The 22,790-nt window shown below is 42.0% G+C and overlaps 1 protein-coding gene across 1 annotated transcript in view; it reads left to right on the forward strand.

The window, feature by feature from the left end:
- The window catches only part of LOC128738116 (dipeptidyl peptidase 4), a gene marked incomplete at its 5' end in the record, with an annotated part of 707,787 nt that overhangs the window by 371,834 nt on the left and 313,163 nt on the right, over positions 1-22,790 (forward strand). The window contains one exon of the mRNA XM_053832982.1: positions 14,867-15,042. Within this exon, the coding sequence (XP_053688957.1) occupies positions 14,867-15,042 (176 nt within the window). The remainder of the gene's footprint in view (positions 1-14,866; positions 15,043-22,790) is intronic.

The raw sequence follows: 22,790 nt of genomic DNA on the forward strand, positions 1-22,790 counted from the left end.
ACCATCGAAGGCTGTACAACGGATATAAAGACAAGCTCCATACGCTCTCTCTGACGCATCGCAGAACCCGTGCAATTGAACGGCAATACAGTCTTTGGAAGGTCCAACCCAGCGTGGCACACTTAACGAATCCAAGGCAACCAGATTTCTGCGATATTCGTGCCAAAAGTGTTGAAACTCTTCTGGAAGAGCCTCGTCCCATTTACAGTTCAGCCTCCACAATGTTTGAATGAAGATTTTGGCTTGTACTATCACGGGTCCCACCAGTCCGAGTGGATCGAAGAGTTTCGATGCATCGGATAAAATAACTCGTTTGGTAAGAGCTTCTGCTGTGTTCCATTTTGGTGCTCCAAATCGGAAACAGTCTGTACGTGGTTCCCAAACGAGACCCAAGGTTTTCACTGTGGAAGTGGAAGAATCAAGTTCGAATACGTCTCTGTCATCTCGTAACAGTTTCGATAGGCTTGCCAACACCTGATTGCAATTTGAATTCCATTTTCGTAGAGTGAAACCAGCGCTGTTAAGTAAGTCATTGATCTCTGTTACCAATCGCTTTCCTTCCTGTATGCCACTCACGCCCGTTAGCAGATCATCCACATAAAAATCCTTCTTGAGAATCTTCGCAGCAACGGGGTGACTTTGTTCTCCTTGCTCTGCCAGCAGTTGTAAACATCGCGTTGCCAAGTATGGAGCAGCTGAGGTGCCGTAGGTAACCGTCGTCAGTTCGAATGTCTGGATAGGATCTTGTTCGGATTCTCTCCATAGAATACGCTGTAGTTTCTGATCGGTTTCTTGCACGTTGATCATTCGATACATCTTAGCTATATCTGCTACTAATGCTATGCGATGCATCCGGAAGCGAATAATAATCGACATTAGCTCGTCTTGCACCACCGGACCAACGAGGAGGCAGTCGTTGAGGGAAACTCCTGATGACGACCTGCACGACGCGTCAAACACGACTCGTAACTTAGTTGTCATGCTATCTGGTTTCAGCACGGCATGGTGTGGAAGGTAGTAGACCGAATCCGTTGTATCGTCGTTGACTACTCGCATGTGCCCCATATATTTATATTCTTTGATAAAGCTACAGTACAGAGCTTTCAGTTCAAGATTAGAAGTAAACCGCGTTTCTAAACTAAGAAATCGTCGCAACGCAGTTGTCTTAGAGTCGCCCAATTTCTGGATTGCATACTCCTTCTTAGGCAATGTAACACAAAACCGTCCAGACTCATCACGTGTTGTGGTTTGTTGGAAAAATTCTTCGCACATGCTTTCCTCGACAGTACGTGTACCTTTCGTATGACAAACTTCTAGCTCCCAGAAGCGAGTTAACTGATCCTGAAGTTCTGCAGTTGTACACAATGACACTGCTCGTGTTTGTACCGCTGACATTGTGTCAAGAATGCGGCCTGGCACAATCCAACCGAACACGGTATTTTGAAGCGTTGGTCCATCATCGCATAATTTAATTTTGCCATCGAGTAGTAGATCCATGTAATACTCAGCGCCAATGATCATGTCGATGTCAGCTCGCTTGTGGAACTCAGGATCTGCGAGAGTTATATCTTCGGGAATTTGCCAGTTACTTATCGGAACGTCTTCACATGGCAATGGAATAGTTAGCTTGGACAGTACGTTGAAGCACATTGCTTCGCGGAAATCAGAAATACAACTTAGTCGTGGATTAATGGTCGCTTGGATAGCTCGCTTAGAGATTCCACCAGAGCCTCCAATTCCTTGTATCGACAGGTAGTCAGGGAATTCATTGAAGTTGAGTCGCCGACAGAACTTAGCGGTAATAAAACAATATTGCGAACAAGAATCCAGTAATGCTCTGGCAAGCGTTGCATTTCCCGAACTGTCGCTTATGCGTACAATTGCAGTCGATAGGAGTACTTGACGAGTGTTTGATCTAACGGATGTGTGGAGTGTGGTTGCATGCTTAGTGGGACGGTGTTGACTATTGGCTGACTTTATGCTATGCAAATGTGTATCAGTAACAGTTAGTGTGGTGGAAGTGAATGGTTCTGTCGGTTCTGTGTATGTGTTTGAGTTCTGGGGTTGAGAGTTCATTTGCACTTGCTGTGTTTGTTGGGTGTTGTCTTGTGGATACTGAGTAACTGTCTGCGAGTCGGAATATTTTTGTGTAGCAGTGTTCGTCGCCACGTTCGACGGATGAAGTAAGGTATGATGTCGTCTTCCACAAGTTCGGCACACCCCTTTAACACAGCTTCGCGCTAAATGACCAGCTGAGAGACAGTTGACACATAAGCCGTGTTTGCGCACTATATCGTAACGCTCGGAAACATTGAGGTTTTGGAACTTATTGCAAAGGAAAACCGAATGAAACTCCTCGGAACAAAACCTACATCGTCCGGATGTTGATGGATGACTCACTCCGAACCTTGGCTTTCGAAGTTCTGTCACTTGTGTTGACTTGGGATCTCCGACAGATTGTAGAACCGCACAATGGCCTCTTAAGAAAAGTAGCAGGTCAGGGAAACTCGGAACTTCCTTGGAGTTGTGATGCGTTTCCCATGACCGGAGAGTTACAGAATCAAGCCTGGCGCAAAGCATATGAACTAGTATAGTACTCCACCCTGTAGTTTCTTGTCCCAGTTTTTCGAGCATTTGAAGATTCTTATCGAACTCGCTCAGCACATGATTTAACGATTCGAAGTGTTCTCTTTTCATTGGTTCGATAGCGAAAAGTGCGTCCAGATGCGCCTTCACAATAATTTTTGTGTTCTGATAACGTTGCTCCAATAACGTCCATGCAACGCTGTAGTTAGCAGCAGTCAGTTCAATTGATGCTACAGCTTGTAGGGCTTCACCAGAAAGTGACGATCGTAGGTAGGTGAATCGATCCATGTCCGTCAGTCTATCATTGCGATGGATTAGACTAAAGAAAGCATCTCGAAATGGAATCCAGTCTCGAAGCTGTCCACCGAAGGTTGGTAGCTTTATCTCGGGAAGTTTGACCTTTGAAATTGCAGCAACAGAATGTGCTGCCGGAGGTATGTTGCTAATCCTTTCCTCCTTGACGCGATGCCGGAGGAGCGAGCCCTTTAATCTGCAATAAAGATTTTCGACTTCTTGGAATTCCGCTTCATTTTCAGCGTCACGAATATTCTCAGCGGCCTCTTGTCGCGCTAAACGAGCCTCTGCTGTCTCATCAGGGTTTAGCTCCTCTTCTTCCTCTAGTTCGTCGGTTCTAGCTTCGATCAAGCGTCGCACTAGTTTATATTCACTGAAAGCACTTTCTAGCAGCTGCAAACGAACGTCAACTTCATATTTATTGTCGTCTATATAGTTGTCCACGAATCCGCTAACACTGGCCATAGTATTTCGTACTCGTTTCTCCTGTTTCAGGAGGGTTTTTAAATCGCTCACCATTGTTACACTTATTGTCAAAAGTATCAGATTTTTAATTAAGTTCGTTTGCACTGCGATTTAATTCACTTTAGTCACTGAACTCTCAATCACGAATAGCAGATTTTACCTTACGATTCACGCGTCGCGAGACAAGCTTGACAGACAACTCAAATTGACAGCAGCAAGGGGAATCGACCATTGAAAATTCGACTGAACCATAAACCAGCAGAACAAGACCGACGACTAATTAACCGAGGGACCAATCCACAATCGATAGAAACACAATTCGCATGCAAATTTTTATTCAGTATTCAACAGCGCCATTTTGTCTCCACTGAAGCTATTCAACAAACCACATGGATCTCCACATGCAATGAGAATCCAACCGACATGCAACGAATTACTTCCCTTATGATTCGTAGATGATCGCATGCAGGAACAATCCACTCTTGGACACCCGGTGTAGGTGCAATCTAGTTCTGGCCGTCCGATGTCCCGAGGTTGTCCCGATTATCGGTTCGACAACAATGTCGAATTCACCAATGTCTATTCATGCACTCTTCCACGTGCTCACTTTATTCTTATCACCATTGTTCCAATTGTTCATTTTATCGCGCGATTAGCACACACGATCACCCCGAACACCGGCACCGAGGCACATCCGGCTCGAAGGACCAATTTGTAAATGCACGGGTGGGAAATGTGTCCTCGGATGCACTCGGTGTTCGGGGGTGATAATCACTAAAGTTAAGCACACGCGGAAAGGTACTTGAAAGAAACACCTTTATTCGTTTGGTACTATAGCGGCACAGTTTATTGCGACTGATCGCATTGGAATGATAACAGTAACTGATCTCCTCCGCTGATGTAGAGTGCAGCGGAGGCAGATCGAGCTTATAGAAAAAGCCTATTGCTTGTCCTCTATATAGAACGATAGAGTGATAATGCTATTGTGCTACTATACTGTACGGGGTAACTCATTTTGGCTATTTGTATCTGGGTGGGTTCTTACTACAGTGATAAATGAATTTTCTGCCGTAACAGTTAGAAATTGAAATAACAGCGAAGAAAAAATTTGACTTACATATAAAACTAAATCGCTTGTGAAACTTTAAGCTCGTTTTAATTAATTACAATAAAAATTCATTACGACAATTATCAATGACCTTCAAACAAAACAAGTTTGGTTAGCTTATTACGAATAGACTGAATGCTTTTTACTATTGAATATTTGTGTTTTTATGAAGAACGAACATTGGAAGAACTGGGATTGTTGTTTTTGAAATACTACTGCAAATACTAAATAGGAGGAATTTTTTATGGGGATGATGATTTCGATGCTAGGTACGAAATTTTCGCTTGACACCACCCCCCGGATTCTACTGGATATATTTGCCGAGAAAAGTCGTGTTTACGACCTTGCTTAAATAGAAGGCAAACGTGAAAGAAAAGCGCGACATGGCTTATTACCAGACTATAACACACCAAATCAGTACACTATTGTTACAAAATATAGTGAATATAGACCAGATATAGAAAATATGACGGCCTGAATAGAAATCTCGAGAAAATAAACCATATAATACAGTTTGCTTTTTTCATTACGGGACACCATTTGCAGAATACCGTTTGCCCAACAGCGCATGGTGTCCCGTAACGAAATGATTTTTATTATATCTTAAAAACTAAACACAAAACCTGAATATACTTATACATTTTGAGTTTCGGGCTGCCTTCAGCTAGAAATTTTCGGAACATGTCAACTTTGGAAAACTTGAAACAGAGCAGAGTTTTGCAAATGTTTGAATCATGTTCAGAATACACATATTCTGCGATGGTGTCCCGTAACGAAAAGTATTCCGCCACTATTCAATGATACTTATTATAATAAATATTTCGCCCTCGTATTGAGAAAGTACTACTAAATAGCAGCTCAAAACACCTATTTTGAAAGTTATTCGTCAGACTGTTGGTAAAATATCAACGAATTTGTTTTGAAAAAACGGTTGCTCATGATGTCTCGTAACGCTGGAATGTGTCATTAAAGCGCTATACAGCGCACCACGATTAACACAGTATACAAGGGGAAATCGATCGAGAAGGCTGGTTCGTCAAGTAATGGAAATTGTTCAACCCGCAGAGCTCCAAAATCTCAGTGAACTAGAAATTCCACCAGAAAGCGCCAGCAACCTGGGATTTATTTTTCAATGCGATCTGCAGTGGGATGGTTTGATAACACAACAATGTGGTAAAATCTATGCTAGCCTCCGAACGCTTTACTGTTGTACTTCCTCTGCATCGACTGCCGTTAAGCTGACGCTTTTTAAATCCTTGATCCTGCCGCATTTTCTATTTGGCGATGTCCTCCTCATCCGGCCCAGCGCAAGCTCCTTCGATCGATTACGTGTGGCACTAAACTGCTGTGTGAGATACGTGTATGGACTGAGCCGCTACGATCACGTGAGCCACCTGCAACAGAACCTCATTGGATGTCCGATAAAAAACTTCTACGCTCATAGATCGTGCGTCTTTCTGTGGAATCTGCTAAAAACTCAGGCCCCCAGTATTCTTCATCAGAAACTGATCCAAACTCGTGGACGCCGATTGCAAAACCTTGTGGTACCAGCCAACAACACTACATGTTACGCTGCTTCACTGTTCGTTCGAGGTGTGGTAAGCTGGAACTCGCTACCGCCCGAAGTAAAACGTTCATCGTCGGAGGCAATGTTCAAGAGAGGCTGCATAAATTTTTGGAACCGTATAAACTAAAATATGACAAGACAATGTAATTATCGTGAATTAGTGTTAATTAATTAATTAAATTATTATAATGATGTACCTTTTATTAGAACCGGAAGTAGCAATTTCAAAAAAGATATTAATCTTACGCTACTGGACAATAAACAAGTAAACAATAAACAATAACTAAACGTCACGGAGATCCTCGACACCCATGTACAGCGGTTGAGTGCTCTTGCAAAGCGGATGCCACGTTATGTTGAATGTTCGAAACGGAAAGAACAAAACCGAATGTTCAACACTAACGAAAGGCAGTTCTATAACCACATCAGAAAAGAGAAACCCAACTACAGCGAAGGACTTCCGGAGATTGGCCAAGTTACACAATTCTAGGCCAATTTATGGGAGAACCCCGCTCAACACAATAATGATGGGATGTGGTTGGTAGAAGAGGAGGAAAATAGTGATGGAATTGATAGCATGGCCCCTGTAGTATTGACCGCCCAGGATATTCGTGTGGTTTCACGGTATACTAGGAATTAGGCCGCACCTGGACCAGACTTTGTGTACAATTTTTGGTATAAAAAGTTCTCCACAATTCACGGACGGTTAGCAGAATGCTTCAATATGGTCTTAAGAGACCCCCGAACACTCCCAGAATTCATCAGTAAGAGGGTAACCTACCTTCTACCGAAGGACCGAAACACAGCTGATCTAGCCAAATACAGACCAATAACATGCTTGTCAAGTCTGTACAAAGTGCTAGCGTCGGTAATTAGTAGTAAAGTGCAGGACCATTGTGATGCCAACGGAGTGATAACAGAAAGGCTGCCGAAAAAACACACAAGGTTGCAAAGACCAAGTCATCATCGATGCAGTTATTGTTGGTCAGGCAAGCTAAAATAAACGAAACCTTAGTATGGCGTACATCGACTATAAAAAGCATACGACTCCGTACCACACACGTATCTCATTAAGGTACTGGAATTGTATAAAATAGACGATGGCATCATCAGGCTAATGAAGCACGCAATGAGAAAGTGGGACAGTGTTACGGCCCAGAACTCTTAGCATAAGAAGGGAGATCTTCCAAGGTGACACCTTTAGTCCTCAATAGTTCTGCCTTGCGATGAACCTCCTTAGCAGAAAACTTAACCGAACCAGTTATGGCTACAAGTTGAAGAGTGGGACAACGAGAACAAAAATTACCCACACCTTCTATATGGATGATTTGAAGCTGTTTGCGGAAACGAAGGATCAACTGCATCATTTGTTGCAGGTGGTTTCGACGTTCAGCAACGATATCCGGATGAAGTTGGGCATCGACAAATGTCGACTCGTCAATATTCACCGGGGTAAAGTTATGGACGCCGAAAGTTTCCGCGTCAACCCTAGTGAAAAGATTCGGAGTATGGTTGAAGGTGAATCGTGCAAATACCTGGGATTCCTGCAACTAAAAGGTATTCACTACACGATAATCAAGAAAGAACTGCAGGAAAATTTCTTGCATCGTATCAACCGTATAATGAAGACTTTTCTCTCGGCCGGCCACAAGATCAAGGCCATAAACACGTTTGCTGTGCCGCTGTTGACATACAGCTTCGGGGTGGTCAAATGGACCAAAATGGATTTGGAAGCGATCCGACGAGCATTAAGAGTATCGCTGACAAAACACTGTTCGCACCACCCAAAATCTGCCACAAAAAGAATCACCTTACCACGTATTGAAGCATGAATAGGTGTGATTGATATCCAGGCACTTTGTGCCTCACAGATCCAACGGAGATTTTTCGTAGAAAGCCAGAACCGTCATGAAACCTACCGTACTGTTTGCGAGGCAGACCACGGGTTCAGCGCCCTGCACCTGGCGCAGCATGACTATCAGCGGAACTGCGTTCTTAAACCCGACGAGGGAATTATCGCAACGTGGAAGCAAAAAGAACTGTATGGGACGCACCTAAAACTAAAAAAGAAGAAAACTTATCCAATTTAATTCTACTGTGTATATTTTTTCACGACAGATACGTATTCCGCCTACGACTTGCAGGCTTCCTCAATGTATGTTTTTTGAAGAAAAAGGATATCTACAATAAAATGATTATTCTCAAAATTTATCTATTAGTTGGCTTGGCTTCAATTTTGCAATATATCTGAATTAGAAAAAATAACTGAATAGAGATTAGATATTAAAAAGAGAAATTTAACTTTGTCTTAACTGGCGCTTCTTCAAATAATTATTTTTGTATGAAAATCAAACCTTAAGCTTCTTTTGAATGTACTTTCATGAAAAGATAGTCATTAGTTTGATCGCATCGTTTTTACAATGTTAGAGGGTTAGGAAAACAAGATGAGGTCGAAAAATAGTACAAAAGCAGCGCCATAAACCTGCTTGAGAATGGGAAATGTGATCGATATGATTTCCAGGGCTTGTCATTCTTGATTTATTTATTAAAACATGATACATGACATAAGCACATCTGTCTTTTAAAATGTCACTAACGAAAACAAATCTTACAAAATTGCTACCGTGCAACATTTACTTCTTATTTTTTATATAACATTTCTAAGCTCTAGTATCTATTAATTGAAAAGAGCATCTATTGATGCGCAAAATTTGTTTGAAATTTGCATAAATTTATTTGGAAAAATCAACTCACCAGTATTTTTAATCCTGTACACCACTATGCCTACATGCTTGAATTAACTGCTTTTCTTCGCTTTTTGCTTTTCTTGTACAATTGTGAGTAACAGCAAGTGAAGAAAATGAGAATTAAAATCTGAAATCAAAGAAAAGAAAAAACTTTTCGACTGAATCCCACTATTTAATATTTATTTGCAACAGATACGTAGTTCGCCTACGACGTGCAGGCTTCATCTGTGTCAAATTTCGAAGTGTATACGTATCTGTCGCAAATAAATATTAAATAGTGCAATTTAGTCGGTAAAAGTTTTTTCTTTTCTTTAATTTCAGAGTTCGTATTCTACTAAGAGGCTTCAAAAACATTAGACAATTGACATGTTTCTCACTTTTCTTCAATTTCAATGCAAATTTAAAAATTGCAAATTGTCTTCACATACTCACATACATACATACATACATACATACATACATACATACATACATACATACATACATACATACATACATACATACATACATACATACATACATACATACATACATACATACATACATACATACATACATACATACATACATACATACATACATACATACATACATACATACATACATACATACATACATACATACATACATACATACATACATACATACATACATACATACATACATACATACATACATACATACATACATACATACATACATACATACATACATACATACATACATACATACATACATACATACATACATACATACATACATACATACATACATACATACATACATACATACATACATACATACATACATACATACATACATACATACATACATACATACATACATACATACATACATACATACATACATACATGCATGCATGCATACATACATACATACACACATACATCACACACATTCAATACAATCAACATTTGATTGATATGTTGTGATTTCACACGTTTTAACGGTTTAATATACGGTGCTTAAGTGTTAAAGTTTGAATAGCTTTTGAATGAACCGTCTGATTTTAAATAACTCGGTTTCATTTGATAGATCTCAGCAGTAATTTTCAAATAATAGTAATATGTGTCATGTTTTTCATTAAATTAATGCTTATATGTTACATAAATATGTTTTAAATACTATTTGTTCGTCCGTTGTGGAAGGCCCTACGTTGTGTTTTCTAATTTTCCTTCCTGGCCTCTGCCAATTGTAGTAAACTGTACCGGGCAATTAAGGCCTGGTGAATTTGGATCACCGAATCAGGGAATCACGGGTTTCTTTATGTTCAGTTACTGAATAGTACACTGGTTTACTATACGAATTATATTCACTTATATCACAAACGGGGTAACAATTATGGAATACTGGCGGCTACTGGTAAGCAGGCCGACAGTGGCACTAAGTCAACTACATTTCGTACTAATCTAGCCACGTAACAGTGGTGGCAACAGAGACAAGTAGCAACTGGGCTACTGCATGTACTGAACAATACTCAGAATGATAATGATACTGACAATACTAACAACTGATAATAATGATACAATCGATACAATTAACCTTCTGACCAGCATTTGAGCTGGTTTATATGGATTTTAGTAACAATAGCGTGAGGCGCAACAAAGACTTATTCTTATACTAGAAGCGGGAATAGATAGCGTGGCTTTCATGTAGGTCACTCACGAGTGACGACAGTGATACCGACCGCAGTACGGGCGGCGTGTCCAAACATACTCCCCCCCTTGAAACCACCTGGTTTCAACATTCATCCGGGGGTGGCGGGGAAGAAGTTGGCTGTGTTGTGTACTTGCTGCACAGGCTGATGGCAGCGTCGACGAAAGCAAGATATCTGCGGCACCAACCAAAAAACGTTGACCCAGTTGATGCAGATGATGACGCTGAGGACTGGCTGGATGCATTGGTGCAGGTGTACTGCAATGGATGTGGTGCAAGCTGCGCAAACAGATGAGCAGCATCGATGCTGTCTGCATTGACGAAGGGCAGGCACCGATGAACTAGGCTGCCTTGGTGATGACCAAGCAGCGATGAACCAAGCTGCGTACGTGACTGCAGGCATCGTTGATATCAGCAGGGGATGCAAACCAAATGCATCCGAATAGAAGCGATGATGCACTGGAAATCGCCTGCTACCTGGCCTGGTAGTGGCAGGCAACGATGGACTTAGCTGCTTCAGTGTTGTAAGCTGCGATGAATCGTTGCAGCGGAAGGCCGTCTGGTGTTGAAGCAGGAACCGAAGGAACTGACCATGGGTGTGGTAGATGATCTGTCTGACTGCAGACGGTTGAACTGAAAACGAGGTTGGCGTAAATGGGTTGCATTTAGCCTGGAATTACAAAATACTTAACTCGTAACGTTGGTGGGGCAGCAGTTTCGGTCGCCACTGTTGACCAGAAACGCGCTGCCCCCGAATGCCTTTGGGCTGGAACACGCCTTGCCACGTTGGACATGTGGCTAACTCGATGAATGCACTACACGGCCGTGTAATCCACGATGACGAAAGCAACGACTGGAAACCTGTGCTGGCGATGAATTTGTAGAATGCGTTCCGTCGACTCTACTCAGCTTGCCGGCGGACGCTACGCTCCGACCGGCGGTTTGGAGGGCTACGCTCCTGAAATGTGGAATCTGGGTTCCACGACACTTGATACGAAACTGGCGGTTCACGCCAAAGGACTGGCTGTCCTTGAAAGACAATCAAGTCGACGGTAAACGCTGCAGATAATGAATCCCCGGATGGCCGCTCCGGCGAATTCCACTAACCGGTGGACGTTGCACTCTGACCGGTGGTTTGGAGGACTAAGCTCCCGAAATGTAGAGGCCGAGCTCTACGACATACAGCATGACGATAAATTAGCAGAAATAGCACAGCACAGTCACTGCGGTCTTGTTACCACAGCGAGACAATAAACTACGGAAATCATCGTGGCTGGAGGCGCTCCAGCACCGGCTGAACCAGAAAACTCCCCTGAAACTTCGATACTTATCACGCAGAGGTGAAACAGAAACTTTCTGCGGCTTGGCACGCCACAGCAAAACGATATTCGAACTCGATGTCGCCTTCACTTTAGCTCCACTACTGTACTGTAGTGCGGAGGAAGACGAGCAGCAAAATACTATTAGACAATAGCTCGGCTCAATTCGATGATATGGTGCAAACAATTGCGTTGGAGAATATGCCTTTCGGCATGACAATAGCGTTGGCAACAAAGGCTCGGCACTCCTCGTGCTTTGCTTTTGTTGAAGAACAGCGATGGCGGCGTTTTATCCTCAGTGACCTCTGTTATTCTGAAAAGTCATCCTTTATACAGCCTGCTGACCTGTTGTATGATGATCGCCTGACCATCGCCGCGAGCAAAGAGTTGAGACAAAAGGGGAAACCAGAGCGCAAGAGTAGGAGTTTGCAGAATGAGAAAAAGAAGACACAGTTACGTTTTAACTGGCCGTTTATTTATTGGAAGGCACCATGTAAGATGTCGTGGTGACGGGCTCTGCAGGTACGGCAGACCCGGTTGCTCGGGCACTCAGAGGTACTATGCCGCGGGCAGCAGCAGTTTCGGCAAAGGCGATGCTTCTTAATAAAGGTCGCCTTTTCGTCACATTGGAGTTGACGGAACTCCAGGCACCGGTAGAGCTGGTGTCTGTCCTGACAGTAGAAGCATAGAGGCAAAAATATTGCCCTTTTCGTAGAGCCCAGTCTTTCCACTGGTTGGAGGGCCTGGCGGCCGCGATCCAGCTGTTGAACTGCTTTTAAGGCAGCTAATTCCAATTCTAATTGGAATGCACGTTCATTGGCAGCGGGAACCCGTTCCCGAAGGCAGTAACGCTCTAGTTGCTCGAATGAGCCTTCGATCCACTTAACCGTCGCTTGTATGTAATCGATGTCGTTATGCGTCATGGATGCAGGATCCATTTCTCCGGTTAGCTTACCGGCCAGCTGGCGCCTCTCGATAAACTCACGGAGTTTCTCCATGACGATAAATTTTAACTGGAACCGTAACGGTATTAAAACAACGCACTATCACTGATAAGTATAATGGCGGCAGGTGACGCCGAAACTGTTGCTGATACACCAGCAAGAAAGAAAAAATGGCCACTTCGGCCGGAGCTATAGATTTGCACTAGAAATACTGCGAAGGCAACGTAACGGCTCGTACTTCGTATACACGTAAAAAACTTGAACATTCTTGTATGTTCGTGCCTCGCAGTTATGGGAGCTGACGTCCCGCGAGTAAACAGTGCACTTAAATGTGGCAGTGTGTCGCACTGGAAGGGACCGAACGTGCGATGCTAGTTTCGTATGAAACTCGGGAAGCTGGGAATTCACTACTGCCGAATATGGTTCGTATGTACGTATTTTACTCGATGTACGGGCACTTGGCTGCTTTTAGACTGCGGGCGGACGAAGTTTGTCGCGATGAACTTGTCACGAACGGATGAATACCTGCTGATGCCAGCAGAATAACAGCACAATAATTGTAAAGTCCCGATCCACATACGGTGAAGGAACGAATCCGAAGGGCATGTGCAATACCCGCAAACTTCACTGGTTAGGTCATTTTCTCTGCGCTCGCTAAATCGAGCTGGATAATTTGAACAGTTACTGAATGCGCCAAACAGCAAAGTAACCAGCCAATCCTGGTCACGGCACCAAAACTATGTTCGTCCGTTGTGGAAGGCCCTACGTTGTGTTTTCTAATTTTCCTTCCTGGCCTCTGCCAATTGTAGTAAACTGTACCGGGCAATTAAGGCCTGGTGAATTTGGATCACCGAATCAGGGAATCACGGGTTTCTTTATGTTCAGTTACTGAATAGTACACTGGTTTACTATACGAATTATATTCACTTATATCACAAACGGGGTAACAATTATGGAATACTGGCGGCTACTGGTAAGCAGGCCGACAGTGGCACTAAGTCAACTACATTTCGTACTAATCTAGCCACGTAACAGTGGTGGCAACAGAGACAAGTAGCAACTGGGCTACTGCATGTACTGAACAATACTCAGAATGATAATGATACTGACAATACTAACAACTGATAATAATGATACAATCGATACAATTAACCTTCTGACCAGCATTTGAGCTGGTTTATATGGATTTTAGTAACAATAGCGTGAGGCGCAACAAAGACTTATTCTTATACTAGAAGCGGGAATAGATAGCGTGGCTTTCATGTAGGTCACTCACGAGTGACGACAGTGATACCGACCGCAGTACGGGCGGCGTGTCCAAACACTATTTTTTCACATTTCTTTATGTAACTTTCAAACTACAAGTCCAATCGTCATGAAATTTGGAAGTTGAAGGTTTGCAAGGCTCCTCTTTCATATGCAATCAATTTTGTTCAAATCGGTTAAGGGACCTATGAGATAATGAAGTCCCATATTTTTCGTACTTTTATACATAACTTTTGAACCAAAAGTTCGATCAGTATGAAATTCAATAGCGACTTATGGGACACCTAGACCTTTCATTTGACACTAAGAACATTGAAATCGGTCCAGACATCTCTGAGAAAAGTGAGTGAGATTGAAAGCGTTACACACACACACACACACACACACACACACACACACACACACACACACACACACACACACACACACACACACACACACACACACACACACACACACACACACACACACACACACACACACACACACACACACACACACACACACACACACACACACACACACACACACACACACACACACACACACACACACACACACACACACACACACACACACACACACACACACACACACACACACACACACACACAGAGAGAGAGAGAAAATGCTCAGTTTTCGAAACTGAGTCGAATAGTATATGACATTCGGCCCGCAGGACCTTCTTTCCATTTCCGGTTTTCCAAGTGATTTCTATACCTTTATACTATATATTTATATAGTAGAAAGGCAATAAAACATGAATGAGACCACAGAGCCTAACCCCTTTGGCAAAACGGCTAGCCCGGGGTAGGTAAAAGTTTCCAGCGTTACTGCTGAGAAGTGAAAAATAATAATAATAATAATAATGATATTTTTCATCTGTTTTGCAGGTCGGAGCCAACTTGTATTACTTGCGATCTCAGTGAAGTTTTATGGAGTAGCCGCTATTACTACAGTAATTGTACATACTTCGAAGCATACGTCAGTCTACATTCAGATTTACTTGCCAATAATGGGAATTCCCACTATGTTTTAGAATGTAAAGGTCCAGGACTTCCATTAGCAGGTAATACATTATCAAACAGTAAGTTGGGGTCAAGGAAATTTTCTACAATTATCTATCAAACTATTTATCGTTGAACGTGCATTAGTTAAATAAAAATGATGTTTTGTTATATATCGTATGTATGTCGTAACATCTCCCAGTTAGCTTCGAGGTACGATGCTGGTCTAACAAGCCAGTCGTCGTATGTTCGAATCTCAGCTAGGCGGTATTTTCTAGATAGAGTCAGGAGGATCGTTACACTGGCCCCGTAATTTCCCTGTACTCTAACAGCCGGCTGCGAAGTCTGTCGATAAGGAAGGGTAATGTCTAATGACGGTTTAAGCCCACGGCTTTGCGGCTTATTATGTATATCAGATGTCGATATGGTTGACTGTGATCCACAGGAGCCATTTTTTTTAAATTTTATACGCTAAGACGGTCAACTATGAATTACTTTTATTTATTTATTGGTCTTTTCGACTATGTCGCACAGACAATTCTTAATATAAACTTAATAAGTTTAAAGGTACTTCTGTTACATTAAAATCATAACAGTCAGACACAATATTAAATTCACGAGAACACACGTCAATTGGATTACTTCGGGCAAAGAGAGTACGATGTAACGCCAGTCGAAAGAAATCTGCTCGTCAGGTATGCCTAGGTGGTACGTTGAACCGAATTTTACCTAGCAGCTCCGGCCTATCAATATTATTTTCCAGAAGATCGTAGATAAACAAGCGTTGCAACATACGTCCCCTGTTTGACTTCCCCAAGGTAACCTGCGCAGTGCATACTAAATGAAGTGACGTTGGATTCGTTTAATCTGGTTGATATGAACAGTATGGTAGGGTGGCCATATAAGCACACCATATTCCAGAATGCTGCGTACGTCTTGTAATCTGCCTGGCCCTGGATTGCCCTTTCCTCTGAGTACATTCTAACCTATTCCTTTCTAAAATTTGGTATGATATTTCGAACCGGCTCAATTTCACTTATAACCGGTACCTAATGGTTCCTCGTTAATGGACAGCCTATTGTTCTTTCGTTCTGCAGCGAGACTAAGAGAATGCCAAGGTAGTTTTACTCATCGCACTTCGGCTTGCCTATAACGATGACAATGCTACGTGCGTAGACGACATGCTGGAGTTTAGTTAATTCCTTATCAGAAAACGCCGATTTACCTTCCTAGTTCATCCGTGTGAGAACGCCCAAACTTTGGTTGAATGCTGGAATAGAAGGAGGAGAAATTGTTTCCTATTGGGTCTGTTCCTATGTAACAAAGGCGAATTCATAGCATTCGTAATTTACTATTTTGGTTGAATTGCGTATTTCGCAGATTTAGGTGTATGAAACATGAACAAATGGTGGAATGCGAGAGGATTGCCTTTTGGCAAAGTATAATTAGGCATGAACAAGTAGGGTAACCAACCTTTTTTGGACCCCATCAGCTGCTACACTTCCATTTGATTTTGCTGTAAGTGTTCGTAAGTGTCCAAATTATGTACTGCTACTGATGGGGTTCCAAATACGTATTTTGTGTGGCCACACAAAATAATTTTTTGATTTCTTTCTTTTTTCCCGGGTTTCTAGATAAAATTTGTTTGATTTTCCTGGTTTTTTAATCGCAAAAGATAAGAGAAATATTAATTTTATATATTCTTTTTTCCTATTTTTAAGAAGTTTTACTAAGAAAACAATGTTTAATTTGTTTTAAAGTTGATTTATTATCGATCATTTTGATTTTGTTCTATAACAAACTAATCTTTTTTGCTTTTCTAATACATTTATCATTCTGGACGCCTCTCGTAGTTTTGTCGCCAGCTGCCTTTTTGTTGTCAGTTATTCGAAGCTTATACGATGGACTGCAGATTTTGAACAACTCTTTCGAGTTTGAAACCAACAAAATCAAGGACCAACGCCAGGGATAGACAGCATTTCAGTCGAGATGCTGGCCCATCTTTGTCAGCCCAGATTGTTATCACTGAATCTTAATAGCAATGCTCTTTTTTAATGCATGTAGCTTTAAGCTGAAATTTATTTTAACTCAATAATTTGTTCACAATTTATCTTAATTTCTACTTACAAATTCGGTATAGAATCAAACTTTTTCCAACAATCTGTGTAATGAATGAAATCCTGCCCAATCAATATTTCTAATCAACCTTCAACAATTAGCGGTAATAAATTTAGGTTAGAGAAAAACGTGTTACAACTTAGCTTGAATTGTACTCACGGTCGCAATGTCGTACCAATTATAATTAATTGTAATTAACGAGTCCTTTTACTAACTTTTTATCCTATAATAATTATCAATAACTAATTTGAGTAAGAATCGTAAATGAATATATACCTTCAGGTTTAATCTGTAAGTTAATATTCAGGAAACTTATATTATAGATTATAGAGATGCTTGCAATTTGGCTGTAGGTAACTGATAAACTGAACTGATGATACCGATAAATTTATCTGACAGCTTATCAGTGTCAATCGACAGAGCAGCACAGCAGCGTATCAATCGAGGGGTTGCACGACGTTACACCCTCCCACCCGTGAACCGTTGTCATCGGACTGCCCTTGGGATTCCGGTTCACCATTATCTACGACGTCGAGAAGAGCAAGGCTTGTAACCGCCCGTCTTATCAATCCAGATGTAGTTTTCACGACTGCTTGTCGAACACGGCCATCCTTTCCCAATAACACCTTAACGACCCTTCTTCTTGTCCATTTATTCCTAGTGTTTTCGCCTACTATTAGTACTAGATCCCCCACTACAATATCTCTCACTTCTTTAAACCACTTGCATCGCTTGGTTATGACCGGTGTGTATTCCTTAATCCATCTTCTCCATAGTTCACCAGTTATAAATTGAACAAGTTTCCAGCTGTTTCTCAGCATTCCGCGGCAGTCGATCAAATTGACTGGAGGTTGTTTAACACCCGAAGAGCTACCCAATGAAAAATGATTGGGAGTCAATGACTCTTGATCGGCGGACTCCAAAGGAATGTACGTGAGGGGCCGTGTGTTGATCATCGCTTCCGCCTCCAACATGATTGTCTCCAAAGTTTCATCGTCTGGTTTCCTGTTTGCAATTTGCAATCCCTCTATTGCTTTTTTTACTGACCTAACTAGCCTTTCCCAGACCCCTCCCATGTGAGGGGCACCTGGGGGATTAAATGACCAGCGAGTATTTTCATTTGTAAATATTGAGGCCATCGTACGGTTTCTCTGAGCTATTTCAGCTTTCAGCTGTCGGCTCGCTCCTTGAAAATTGGTGCCATTATCTGTAAATATCTCAACATGAACACCCCGCCGTGAAACGAACCGTCGGATAGCCATTACGCATGATTCTGTGGTAAGGCTGTGGACTACCTCTAAATGAATAGCCCGTACCGTTAAGCACGTGAATAAAGCAATCCATCGCTTAGCATTGCTTCTTCCCAAACGCACTAAAACAGGGCCAAAATAGTCAATGCCCACATAAGTAAACGGCCTGATAAATGTAGCTAGACGAGCATCTGGCAAGGGGCTCAACAGCGGTGGTCGAGGTACAGCCAATCGAATTCTGCAAAATGTGCAATTTTTTGCTATTTTTCCCAGCAAAGCTCTTAGTTTGGGAAATTCGAAGCGCTGACGAATTTCATTGATGACGGTTTCTCGATTTGCATGGCGATATTTCCTGTGATAATAGTCTGCAATCAGATACGTGACCCAATGGTTGCGATGTAAAATAACAGGAAACTTTGCGTCAAAACTTGCCCTGCTAGCAGCATCTATACGCCCTCTCATACGTAGAATTCCATTCACATCCATATACGGCCAACGCGATGCGATGCTGCTCGATTTGGATACATTTGGATGTTTCATCTGCGGCTGCCCCTTAGATTTCTCCAATATTACGATTTCATTAGAGAAAGTTTCGGCCTGAGATTGTCGCCAAAGCGAATTTTCCGCACGAATAATCTCTTCTTGTAGAATATTTCCTCTCTCAATTGACATATTTCGATGTTTTTTCTTGATGTTGTCGATGAACCGATGAACATATGCTTGTGCACGCATCAATTTTTCCCAACGACTAAATCGGTTCACTTCAATTAGAGGCTCTGATAACGTGTGTTGGTGTATCATGAGATGTTCTTCCGTGTTAGTGGCTTTCAAGGTTGATTGTGGCCAGTTCGCTTCGTCTAAATACAAAAACTCGGGTCCGTTGAACCACCGATTGTTTATTGTCACGTTCGGGCCCTTTCCCCATCGGGTGGCATCGTCTGCCACATTGTCTTTAGTAGATATCCATCTCCATTCGTCCGCACTAGTTGTAGCAAGAATTTCTCCTACGCGAACGGCAACGTAGCTGTTAAATTTTCGTTGCTTTGATTTTATCCACGCCACCACCGTGCTGGAATCAGTCCACAAAAAGCGTTTAATCATAGTTAAGGTGTGCACAGAACATATACTGTTCAACAAACGTGTACCAAGAACAGCCGCTAATAGTTCTAATTTTGGTATAGTTATTGCTTTTAATGGAGCTACCTTTGTTTTAGCGGTCACCAGTGCCACATGGGGACCGTGTTTGCCTACAACCCGAAAGTAGCCTACCGCGGGATAAGCACTGGAGCTGGCGTCGACAAAGATATGAACTTGTAAAGTGTGATTATTAGATATTAGTGGCTGGGAAAAGACAACGTGGTATTTTCAGACATTCTAAGGTTGAAATTATCGTAATCCATTGACGCCATTGTTCGAAAAGGGCAAGATTGATTTTGTCGTCCCATTCAGCCCCTGACGACCAGATATTTTGCATTAGTATTCTACCATGAATAATGACGTTTGCAATCAACCCCAATGGATCAAAAAGACTCATTACGACTTTAAGCACTTCCCGTTTGGTAGGTACGTGGGAGGCCATTAGAATTTGCCGTAGTTCAGCGTGTGTTGATATCGAAAAGGTGAAACAATCGTCCTCAGTCAGCCATTTCATGCCCAATACAGATTCAGTACCACTAGTCGTTTCTAGATTCAGTTCTTTACATTCGCGGAAAACCGCTTCGTCGATACCTTCCAAAACTGCATGTGAATTTAATAAAAAGTTCCGGATTTCAAAGCCTCCATCCTTGTGGATCATTTTCACCTGGCATCCTATCTGAATTGCCTCATTCACCGTTTTGAAACTATCGAGATAATCATCGACGTAATGATTTTCAATTATTGCTTTCACCGCTTGGGGGTAGCGGTCGAGGAATCCTTCGGCATTTACATTTTTTACGTGTTGTGCGGAGCACGGAGAACAGGTAGATCCAAATGTGGCAACCTGCATTATATAAATCTGTGGTTCCTTGTTTGGAAAGTTTCGCCATAAAAAACGCTGCGAGTTTTGATCAGTTTCGATTATTTTGACACGATGAAACATTTCTTTTATATCGCCCGTTAAGGCCACCGGAAACTGTCTAAAACGCGACAGAATGGCTGGCAATGAGGTCACCATATCTGGTCCTTTAAGCAGGACTGAGTTTAATGAGATCCCGTTTACTTTTGCGGCTGCATCCCATATAAGCCGCAATTTTGCTGGCTTTTTTGGATTCGTAACAATGCCTAAGGGTAGATACCATATTCGTTCTTTTTTGCCCTTCGCGCGTCTTCACTAGTTAACCTACGAGCATATTCTTTCTCCTGGTATTCTTGAATTTGTTGACGTACGCGACCATACAAAGAAGGATCTCGACATAGACGTCTTTCGAGTGACTGAAGTCGACCAAATGCCATAGGATAACTGTTTGGGAAATTCACGTTATCATCCCGCCAAAGAAGTCCCGTCTCAAATCCGCCCGAAATTCGTCTTGTTGTATTTTTCAGTAACTGCTTGGCCCTTCTATCTTCATCCGATTCCGGGTGCGGATATTTCGATGTAATGCCGGATTCGTCTAATGTAAGATATTCTCGAATGATATCGTTCAGCTCTTGGTCCGGGTTGACAGCATAGTCAAAATGAAAATTGCATACAGTGCGCGGTGAATACGACCGTAAATACTCCACCCGAGGCGACACTTCGTAGCTATCGGATTTCCGTTATAACCTTCTCTGATTTTTAAGGGAACAGTTAAGTGGAGGTTTTGCAGTCCAATGAGCAATTTTGGTTGGACATTTTCATAATTATCCACCGGGAGGCCTTTGAGGTGGGGAAACTGTTTTGTAAGCTCTCGATAAGACAGGGTTTGCTTGGGAAGAAGTAAGTTTTCCACTGTTCGCACATTAGTCAGTTTAAAGTTACTAGATTTTTTCGAACCTGCAATAGTTATATTGATACGCTGAGATTTCGGTTCGTCTCGTTTAACATTCCCCGTCCATTGAAGGTGTAATGGTTCTACAGGTCCCTTGATGGCCAATTCATCAGCTATCGCCCTCTCTATCAAGGTCAACGATGAACCTTCGTCGATGAATGCGAAGATATTTAAACGTTTTTGTGGCATAATGATGGTAACGGGTAGAATGCGGAACAGCGGGCCATGTGCTCTTTTTCCCTGATGCGTAGTAGTAAGTGTAGGATTATTTGTCATTGGTGGATGAATCAGTGTGTGGTGTCGTAAACGACAACCAGCTACCGCGCAACCTCTCCATGATTTACATGTCCATTTACCATGATAATTTAAACAGGTTCTACATAGCGTATGCTGTTGTACCGCTCTCATTTTGTCTTCATACGTATATGATTGGAAGACTTCACAGTCTGCCACTTTGTGTCCAGTTCTCCTGCAAACTGCACACGTTTTTGGTGGTCTTTGCTCCGGCACGGGTTCATTATTGACGATGTTCGTTTCTTGACTGTGTGCTTGAACAAATCCTTTATCTTGAAATCTATTTTTTCTATTTCCGCTAGAAGATAATTGTAAATGATCACTTGTATCATCGACTACCTCACAGGCCATTTCAACTAGTGAGGACATGAATTCACCGAATTTAGACAACGTAACATCGTCCGTTTGACTTTTATACGCAGACCATTGCAATTCAAGCTAAGTTGTAACACGTTTTTCTCTAACCTAAATTTATTACCGCTAATTGTTGAAGGTTGATTAGAAATATTGATTGGGCAGGATTTCATTCATTACACAGATTGTTGGAAAAAGTTTGATTCTATACCGAATTTGTAAGTAGAAATTAAGATAAATTGTGAACAAATTATTGAGTTAAAATAAATTTCAGCTTAAAGCTACATGCATTAAAAAAAGAGCATTGCTATTAAGATTCGGTGATAACAGACTTTAAGAAATTCGTTGCTTGCGCTTCATTAACCATGACTAAAGCTACTACAGAGAATTCCGCGAAGCTTGATCCGGATGCACCGCAGTTCGGCAGCAGGAATAGCAGCCGTTTACGAGCAGAAGAGGAATTAAAAATCATTCAAGAGCAGCAAAAATTGCAGGAACAACGTTTACAATTAGAACGTGAAACAATGGAAAGAAAATTAGAAATTGAAACCGAATACCGTATGAAAAAACTACAAATAAAAAATCAAGGGTTGCACGACGTTACACAGATGATGTACCAGCTATTCAGCAAAATATGTGAAACAGTAACTATTCTGGTGGTTCTGGTGGATGCAGAGCATATTGATCAAGGACCCTAGAAAGGCCATTAGCAACAGAAATTCGAGAACGAAGGTGAAAGTGAAGTGAATGAGATCTGCTGAATCACTCGACAAGAATTCGCAAGCCCTGTGAAAAAGAGGTAAATCGAGAGCCTCATTTTACCGCAGCTTAGTCAACAACATCCGG

This window comes from Sabethes cyaneus, chromosome 2 (assembly GCF_943734655.1).
Source record: "Sabethes cyaneus chromosome 2, idSabCyanKW18_F2, whole genome shotgun sequence".
In the NCBI taxonomy this organism is placed as follows: Eukaryota; Metazoa; Arthropoda; class Insecta; order Diptera; family Culicidae; genus Sabethes; species Sabethes cyaneus.